Source organism: Anas acuta, chromosome 7 (genome assembly GCF_963932015.1).
Source record: "Anas acuta chromosome 7, bAnaAcu1.1, whole genome shotgun sequence".
In the NCBI taxonomy this organism is placed as follows: domain Eukaryota; kingdom Metazoa; phylum Chordata; class Aves; order Anseriformes; family Anatidae; genus Anas; species Anas acuta.
Window position 1 is genome coordinate 32,514,427 of NC_088985.1, and position 10,293 is coordinate 32,524,719.

Below are 10,293 nucleotides of genomic sequence, written 5' to 3' on the forward strand. Positions count from 1 at the left end.
TATGTTGTAGTGGTCATTTTCATCTTCAAGCCATAGAAACCCATGGTTTCAGGGAACCTCAGGAAATGATCTGTTTCATTCCCTTGCCCCAGGAAAGGCATGAACTGTACAAAAATCACCCCTAACAACTTGGTCATTACTGCTTTACTGTCCAATCACAAGTCGTGTTTGTTTAGGTGGTTTGTGCAAACTCTTAATGGATCCAAAGAGAATGCTGTCCTTTGTGAACATTACTGCATTAAAATTGCTGTGTCTTAAGAAAGGAAAAGTCTTACTTCTGATAATAAGTATGATGGAATATGAGGTTTTCCATCCAAAAGTCATTTTTTATAAGAGATTCTTTAAAAATCCAAGATTCTAATACATTTTCTCAAATTCTTTTTCCTCTTTATATTGAAAACTAGAACTGTGTTGCTTTCTATCGGCATCTTATCAGGGAACAAAAAAAAATAAAAATAAAAAAAAGTATAATTAAGTTTCCATCATACCTGGAAATCAAGCATAAAGCCGTAGTACATAAATTCAACTTGGGCCATCAGAAATATCCAAACACAAGAGGCTTACCTGTAGCAGACTCTTCACAGCAAGAGTGAGGAACATGTTTTCCACCTTGTCTCCTAGTCTTCAAAGTGCACTGCTCTGTGATCTGATAGCCTTTATTCACTTACTCATGAAAACTCTTTAGTGTCACTCCACATCAACCTTCCTCCCCTGGATGTTTATGCCCTTTGTGTTTTTGCAGGGACATACCATAGCTCCCATTAATCATCATCCATCCCATATTTCCATGTTTCATTTTCTAAGTCATTTCCCATAAATCAGCCCTCATTTTGGACTGAAGCAGAGATGAATAATAAATAATTAGGAACAGGGGCAGCTGGCTTTCTGGGAAGCTCCCCAACCCATAGTTCCCATATAACATAACTGCTTCATGTTTCTTTTTGTTGTTTTTTTCTCTGAAAAAATCCAATCTTTCTAGGAAATACTCCCCGTTTGTTGTTGTTATGACTTGTACCTCATTGACGTACGTGTGTTTCCCCTGACAAGTGCAGTCTTGCATCCAAGGATGTGACTTGAAGTGCATTCAAGTGAACAATACTGGATAGGCCCTTCTTGCTTTCCTGTCATGTCTTATTCCTACAGCTCCCATTTTAGTCCACATAAGGGATATCTGATTGGAGGGTGCAAAGAAGACAGAGCCAGACCCTTCTCAGTGGTGCCCAGTGACAGAACAAGAGGCAATGGGCACAAACTGAAACACAGGAAGTGCCCTCTGAAAATCAGGAAACGATTTCTCATTGCGAGAGTAGTCAAATACTTATAAATACTTATAGTCAGGTTGCCAAGAGTGGCTGTGGAGTCCTTGCATTTGGAGATATCCAAAATCCAACTGGACATGGCATTACACCTGCTCTAGGTGACTCTGCTTTGAGCAGGAGGGTTGGACTGGACCACCTTCAGAGGTCCCTTCCAAGCCTTGGCTGTTCTGTAATTCTGGTATCTGATTCCTTCCTGAAGTGCCACCCTAACCAACTACAAGATGATGGATTCTTTTTTTCCTAAAACCAATTTCTTCTGTTCTTCACTCACCACCAGAACCACTGTCATCATGCTGCTGCTACTCCTGTCTGCTTTCATCCCTTCTCTCTGCTTTCGTCTCTGGAAACCAACTTATTCATATATTTTTATACCTTAAAGTTTATCAGTGCTGCCTAAGAATTACTTTCAGCAGAATAACTCTCACTCTTCAAATGATTATTACTGCTACAGCTAAGGATAATAATAATAATAAAAATAATAATATCCTCTATTCCAAGCCTGTGCAATGAGCTTTATTGTTACCCATGCCTGAGAGTTCTGACTCTTCTACATTTGGCCAGATTGGGCTGTGATTATCATAACCATAAGTAGTGCAATGTACAATCATTTATGCCATTCTAGCATCCTCAGTCCCCACAACACTGTCTTGTTTTGTTTATTAAATCAGAGACATCTATAGTATTACTTTTCTATTCTCTATAAATTTTTAAAAATAGTATGTTTATATCTGTTTCAGGGTTGAAATTCATCTCGGTGAACCCTTTATTTCATAAGCTTAGTCAATGGAATTGGTTTTACTATTCCCCTTTTCTCTTTTCATGAATTTCCCTTACTCCTGTAATTTTAAGACTAACATCTTTGAACTTAGAGTTATTTATTATATGGTATGATCTGGATATGAACTGACTGATCACGTGAAGATAAATAAAGCTGTGCTTTGGGGACTGCTGTCTTTTTTTAGCAATCCTCACAACGCTTGTTTCTTTTTGTAAAGAAAGCAAAACAAAGTCCTGGAAAAAGTCTCAGACATTGCTGAGTTTGAATCCCCAGCTGGGATCAAATAAGTGACATGAAAATATCAGAGTTCTTTTTATCAAGAACAAGAACTTTAATGTAACTTCACCATTGTTACTCAAAGAGTCTTCTTTGAAAGTCCTTTTCTAGTCATGCTTTGTCTTTTAAGTCTAGACTAAATCCTGCCCTTACTTAGACACATCCAGTGTCACCTGGAGCCTTTATTACCAGGACATAAAGCTCTGCTGCTTGGTATAACTTCATGCCTAAGCCATCTTCAGATCTGTGTCTCTGTGAATTCTCCATAGGCTTAGGCTGTAGAATTACACTGAAACTATGTTTGAATGGGTCATTGCACTGCCATTCTGGGAGGGCTTGTCATCAGACTCATGTAGTTCCTTTTGTTCTGCTCTCTACTCATTTTAAATACATCCTTTGAAACTGTATTAAACAAAACTGTAGCGATGACTCAAAACATAAAGCTGTTATCTCTGTTTTCTTTCCCTGGAGAGATTCCCAAATTGGATGCACATTTCAGGCTCATACACAGGTTTACAATTGCAGAAAGCTTCTGGAGCTGCAGGAAATGGTGTAAGATTCATTATTCCTTGGAGAAAGGATGGACTTTCCCTTCTGAGAGTTATTCTAGTCCATGCTATCTCTTGGCATCCACAACGGAAGCAAGGAGAAGCATCTAGTTTTGTTTGCTGCCATCTCTAGAGCTGGCTGCATCTAGAGCTTATCAAAATCCCCAAATTTCTTATTTTTTCTCCATTGTGGCTCTCCTGGGGTTCTCCTCAAGAGGCAGGTGGTTGCTTCTCTGCAGCTGGGCTTCACATGGAAATCCCATCCTTTCTGTTGTCTTTCAGTCCCAGTCCATTCCCAGCAGCCTGTTCCCTTTCGTGTTTTTCAGCCCACAGTGGCTAGCCACCCATGACCAAATGCATTCATACTTAGAGACTTTCTTCTTGCATCAGAGGTTACTGAATACTTCCATCACAGAGGAGTCCAGGACCCCCCCGGCAGCTTTTTTCTATCCTCAACCATTCCATCCTCTGACCACACACACCAAACAACTTCTAACATTTACAGCCTGTCAAGGGTAAATTCCCAGATTAGATTAGTCTTCCCACCTAGTTCAGAAGCAGACAGACAGTATCCCCCTTTCTTCCCTTCACAGCTGACTTTAGAGCAGAAACTGCAGAGGTCTCCTTTATCACCTACAGGCAGGCCCAAATCTACCCCTTCCCATCGCAACTTGCTCTGCGGAGCACTGATCCTGAGAGCTTCAAGGTATCATTTTCAAAAGTGTATCAGAGCCGTGGGTAGTAACAGTGGTCTTTCGGAATTCAGATTCTTCCAGCTGTCAGGAAAGCCCTTTCAGCATGAAAATTAAAGATTAAGAGAATTAATGTCTCCTCTGCCCTGCTACAGTAGAACAAACCAGATCTTGACTGGAATTTTGAAAGTAATCTTCTTTACATAGGCTAAATCAAGATGCCTGTTGGGATTAAAATACGAAAAAGAGAAAAAGAAAACTTGCCTCAAGACCATGAAAGCTCACGGTCTTATACACGCTCCAGAGAGGTGCCCTGGGAGAAGTCTTTTCCTCTGAGCTGGATCAGTGATGTTGTATCACATAACTCTATGTGCTCAGAGGACAGCAAGGCACAGAGATGTTTCTCCAAATCTTTCTCTATCTCTTCGCTCTGGCCACTCTTGGTGACCAACCTTTGTGCCCATCATTTAGACTGCAGCAGCACTGGATGCAAAGGAAACTGTGAGGAACTGTGCTATTTGCAGCCTGGAAGCTGCTCTGGTGGCCAGAATTAGAGGCTTTTCCACCATCTCTCAATCCTTACAGTCTCTTTTGGCTGTTGCTGCTGCTATTGCTGAGGCAGGCAGAGCTGAGCAAAACATTATTATTTCATGTGTCCAATGCCGTCTGGTTCTGTCCCATTCCACCCCACACCTTTTCTGGGTGCTTAGCCCCAGCCATTGTAGCTTGCTCAGGACAGGCTGAAGGATGGTCTCTGCATATGTGGGGAACATTCAGACTGTTGAAGCCATTTGCTGTCTCAGGCCGAAAATGAGCCCCCTAGCAAGACATGCAGAACTGAGGAGGCTGTGGAAGTAAGATAAGAAAACCACTGATACCCAGGGGGTAGCAGAGCATTCAGAGAAGCCTAAAGAGCTGTGACCCTGTAAACCAGTAATAAACACGAGAAAACTCAGCTCTAGCCTGGCACCAGAGGAAGGACTTGTGAGCTCCCATTAGCAACAAACAGTCTTTTCAAGGTTCCCCTTCATCGACTTGATGTGGCTGAGACAGAGACATAACCAGAACATTGTGGAGCACACCCTGAGCTTGAAACCCTACAATCAACAACTCCAGACAACCTTGCCCTAGCAGGGGAGCTGCCTGCATCCTGGTTCCCAACCTCCTGCAGGGCTGCACCTGACCATCTACCTGATCTCCTAAAATGCTGCTTCTTCTCTTTGACCCTTCCAGAGCTACTTGCCTCTTGCTCTCCTGAGTGAGCCCCAGCCAGGAGCTGCAATGTAGAGCTCAGCATGCTGCCTGCACTGGCTGTGGGATACAGGCAGTAAGGATTAACCAGCAGGGCTCCCGCCGCCCGCTGCCTGCCCGCGCTGCCCTTTCCTCTGCTGCCCCCCGGCGGCCCCGGGCGGCCCGCGCCAGGCTTACAAAACGTATAATTCTCGTGGAAAAGAGCTGGGGGGGTTTATTTCCTCCATGTATGGATAAAGTCTTTCCCCCAGAGTGGAGACTCCAGCAAAACTGACCTAAAAGCTTTTGTAAACATGGCTATTTTCAACCAACATTTAGTTCGCTGTTGCACTAAGGCACAAGTTATGCATCTCTTTAATTAGCAGAGATCTCTGGGCAGATTACAAGTTCTACTTCCCTCCTGTAGCTTAGAGAGTATGTCATCCAGCCTTCCTTGGAGATGAAGGGAGGGAATAAATGGAAAGAGATTTGTGAACCTTCACATTTCATTAGATTGCCTGAAGGCAGTGGTACATTAAAAAATGTCCCTGTCACAAGTGAGAATCTTTTTGCACCAGTCATTTGCATGCTGAGCTGTCCCCCTTCAACTGTTAGACTTGATCTCTTATGACATTGATTTAGCCTACTTGATTCCAGGCATATGATTTAAAAGAAGATTTGGCTGCATGTTCTGCATCCTTATCCACCAACTAGCATGTGCCAGAGGTATTCTTCCATTTAACTTTTCTTGCAGATGAAATACTCCGTATATACAAGGTCCTCCAAGGATCTGCCATCCCTGTCTTTTTGTTCATGGACCTGCTTATCTTATACACCAACGATGCTGAGTTCGGTTAGTCTTCATTGCTCCATTCTGAGTACCCAAGAAGTAGGCAGGACTCGCTGTAGCAGGTAGTGGTAGTGCATTGCCTTTCTCTGAAAATAAACGAGGCTAAACTGAAGATGCTTACTGATACTGGTGCACTGAATCATCTTATGCACGAAGCCAGGTAGCTCCATGGACAAAACACTCCTTGACTTCAACAGAGATAGGCCTGTGAGGGCAAAGTGTGGGTTCAATGTGTCAAGTGATATGCCAGAGTATGCTGTGGTGGTGAGAAATATAACTTGGTAGTGAATTAACTTTGTCTAAGCAACACAGGCAACACAGGAAAATCATTCCTACAATAATGCAATGGGAAAAAAGAGAGAGAGAGAGAGAGAAATCACATGGGACTTATGGCTATGTATTTACATATGTTATGAAGATATGTCAGACCTCTTCCAGAAAGTGTCTGCTGAAAGTAAGCAGAAGAAGCAATGTCTATTTTGACTGTAAACACTTTACAGCAGGTAATTTTCAAAGGGTTTGACCAGCAGTTAGAACACTGGGATCCTAATCCATTTAAGTTTGGCCATTAAATAGCAACAATTACAATTCCCCTGTGTACTTCCCTCTGGGTATATTAACAAACAACTGGAGATATAAATATCATTGAGGAGCTCTTGCTTTTCTGACATGCATACCAATCTTCTTGGCATGTTTCAGCTCCTCACCAAAGACATGAAGCAGCGGCTGGGTTGTCAAGGGGAAGGCGCAACAGAAGTGAAGAGGCACCCCTTTTTCAAGAGCATGAATTTCAAGCGGTTAGAAGCAGGAATGCTGGATCCTCCCTTTGTCCCTGATGTAAGTACGATACACAGAACACCCACTGGCCTCTTTCAAGAGATTTGTTTCTAAAATAACTTCCCATTCTTAGAGCTGTCATCACTGCAGATATGGGTAGCAGACCTAGGAAGACGTGATAAGCAGTAGGGCTGAAGCGGGGAGGCTGGGAGGAGGAGGAGAGCTGCTCTGTAGATATGTGTGCATGCAGGGTAGGTGGGCTTCTACATAGGGTGTTAACCTGGGGCTTCTTTCATTCCCACTTATTTTACCAGTCTTCTTGTGTGACACTGGAGACACCACTATATCTGTTCATGCCTCAATTCCCAAGCTTTAAACTTGGAACCTCTGTGTTCTCTTAGACACAGTAGTAGTGTGAGAATAAATATGCTCAGGACCAGATGGTGCTTGGAAAAATCAGCAATGAAAGCCATATGTATATGCATAGGTATATAGATATATATGCTGAGGTGAGATCAGGATTAGGAAGTCCAAAGCTCTAAAGAACCGAGGAATGAACTGGATCCTTATGAAAACAGGCATTTGTTACAGAAAATCTGAGCAGGTTCAGATATCGTGTCACCTCAGGCAGAATGCTTGGAGCTGAGATGGCATTTTTATCTCGTTAGTGTTCATGGGGAGTAGAACCCAATGCTAAGTCCTTACTCAGGTTTACACACCAGTCTCACACATACTGAAAGACTGCTGCATTGGCAATAGGAAAACTTTTTCCACCCTTTTATGGTATAGCTCTCTACCCCAGTGCAGAGTTATCTGATTATTTTCCTCCTGCAGGGCTCTCTTTCTGGGTAGGCCTCCTGTCCGTAAAGTTCCCATATGGTTCTAAGTAAACACTGCCATTTTAACTTATTAAGGAAAGTAACATCTTGGCAGCTCTCATTCACGTTGCTGCAAACTCAACCAAACCAAAGTGGTTTAAAAGCTACAAAAGTTTACTTTAGCTGCTCTGGTTTTGCTTTACATTTTACTATGCGGCCTAGTTATTCCTGCCAATTAGCCCATGGTGTTACGACCTGCTTTAGTGGGAAGAAATAGGAGACAAGCTACTATTTCTTTCTGATGTAGAAAATTAGAAAATTCTGGGCTGAAATTTGGGATTCGCCAGAGTGTATTAAAAGCTTAACTGTGGCATGTAAGGCCCAGAAGGCACCTCTTATAGACATATTTGCTAAAGCAGAGGCACATAAATTTTTATGGCTATTTATTGGGAACTCAAGAGCTGCCTCTAATTTAAATTATTTGGCACTTCATCCATAGATTTCCAAGTCTTTACTGAAGTCAGCTGAATTGCCCAAAGCTATATAGCCAATGGCAGAGGCTGTAATCCAAGCCATCTTTCCCCGACCTCCTCTAGCCTTCTCTGTCTCCACAAAAATGTTGTGGATTGTAGCCACCAGAAATGCAAAGGGATGCAGCCTCCAGCAAATACGACTTTCCTTAGGAATTAGTTTGATTTGTTTGGCCACACTGCTCAGCTCTAGGTAAAATACTGCACAGTTGGACCACTGGGCTGTGCAGTCATGGTACCGTGTGTTGACAATATAATTCAACATGTGCTCGAGTTTGTTAGGTTGGGAAAATTCCTCAAGCCACCCCTCAATTATTCATGTGCCTCAAAGGGCAACTTTGTGTGGCTAATGGGAGCTCTCTAAGCACACAAATGACCACACTGTGTCAGGTAGCCAGTGATGACTCTTTCTGTTTTCTATGGCTGGCTGCTGGAATATGAGCTAAGGCAGCATCACTGCAAAAAGTCCTGTCTGTATCCCAGAAAACCGAGTAGTTTATAAAGGTAAAGCCATTTGACTATTTGTTTGAAGAAATGCAGCCAAGTTAAAAGAGTTAATAGAGGTGATTCTGGACAGCTTCCAGCAGCTGAGCTATTAATAAAAACAATGGAAAAAATGCCAAAAGATCTTCTGTTTTCTTTAGCAGTTAGTATACGTTCTTTTAAACTTTTAAGCTGCAAAACCCACAGCTACCTGTGCAGGAGGTCACTTCTAACTGAGATCCCTTTTCAGAGCTGTCTCCAGTGTGTCACTCATAAATATTCCGTTTTTCTGTTGTTCCTTGTCTAGAAGAAAAGACTTTGATTTTTTCCTTGCTTTCCGTCCTTTTCCCCTCACCTCTTAACCATATGCTATATGGATGACTAAAACCCACTTTGTCTGCACTGATGCTTTAAAGACTTCAAAGTGGGATGCTTAACGTGCTTAAAGCAAAGTCAGCCTTTGATGATAAACATGCAGGCAGAGCAAGTTTGGAGAAGCAGGATGCATAGTCACTTGTTGTTAGGCATTCTCACTTGACTGAATCTGTGAATAGAAGCACATGGTCAGACTCAGAAATATTTTTTCTCTTGCTGTTTTTTTAATTCTTCTGCTGAGATAGCCCAGAGCAGTATACTGCAAGGATGTGTTAGACATCGAGCAATTCTCCACAGTGAAAGGAGTAAACCTGGACCAAACAGATGATGATTTCTATTCCAAGTTTTCCACAGGATCCGTGTCTATTCCATGGCAAAATGAGGTAAGGATGTGTCATAGTAAAATTACTCCAATAAAACCCCTAACACAGATGGTTTTAGAGGAGCTGTATATTTCCAGTAATATACAGCTACTGCATAGCTTGCCAGACTCTAATGATTTCATGAATTACAAATGGCCTCTTTCAAGATCTATAATGTACCACAGATGTCAAGTTCAGGTGACTGTATCTGTTGGCTGTGCATATCTGTGTAAATTGGCAAGGATCCTACTGTACTTCCTTCTCCTGTATTTCTACGGAGGTGTTTTGACAACAGCTCTGAGGAACTTCCGCAGGATGGATGGCAGTCCTAATGGACTCCATTTGTGATCCTCATCTAACAGCAGTTCCACTTGGGCAGAGGGGTGTTAATAACTGGGATTTTTTGAGTATGCCTGAATATACCTAATATTCTCCATAGTGAGAAAGAAGAAAAGACTAGAAAAGTGTGTGGGGCAACCCCTAATAAGATTGATGTGCAAACATACAGAACAGATTCAGCCTCTCTTTTTCATACCTCTTATTTACCTTCTATAGCCACCAACAGGAATTCAACTGCTAACTCTCCTAACACATTGCTCAAGCTGTTGATGGCAGATGGTGATCCTGATCCTGACTTTGAGCAACCTGGTGTTACTGGAATCTATTTAATGCAGATGTGTCACTTAATTTCTTTCTTTCTTTGTTTCTTTCCTATTGTATTCCACCAGATGATAGAGACAGAGTGTTTTAAAGAACTAAATGTGTTTGGACCAAATGGTACTATTTCACCAGACCTAAATAAAAGCTTCCCTCCAGAGCCACCCAAGAAAGGATTGCTACAGAGAATATTTAAACGACAGGTGAGATCTTTTATGACTAAAATAAGGAACACTATTCTAGATGGCCAGTGTCACATACCATGTTATGATGGTATTTATGCTATGATACAGACAGAACATCTTAGAGAGGGCTGTCCATCACAGTCCAAATGTCAGTTAGCTGGCAATTTCCTGACTAATACTGCATATTCCAGATCTGCAAATATTCTATATCACCAGTACCATCTTTTTTCATCAGCTTTGTTTCCAGTGGTTGAAAACTTCTTACCCAAACTATTTTTCAGTGCTATGCTGAAATGCCTTTTGAAATAGTTATTTGTTTTTGATAAGTTCCTTAAAACTCCTTGATTTATGTGTTAAAAAAGGAAAGAAAATGCAAAAGCTGAGTGAGATAGTCAAGGCAGGAAAACGAGGCT

General features: G+C 42.0%; 1 protein-coding gene across 3 annotated transcripts in view; it reads left to right on the forward strand.

The window, feature by feature from the left end:
• GRK5 (G protein-coupled receptor kinase 5) overlaps positions 1-10,293 on the forward strand; it is a 164,645-nt gene that overhangs the window by 146,617 nt on the left and 7,735 nt on the right. For all 3 annotated transcript variants that reach the window (XM_068688979.1, XM_068688980.1, XM_068688982.1), the window contains 3 exons: positions 6,393-6,530; positions 8,922-9,059; positions 9,767-9,898. In XM_068688979.1, coding sequence (XP_068545080.1) covers positions 6,393-6,530; positions 8,922-9,059; positions 9,767-9,898 — 408 coding nt within the window. The remainder of the gene's footprint in view (positions 1-6,392; positions 6,531-8,921; positions 9,060-9,766; positions 9,899-10,293) is intronic.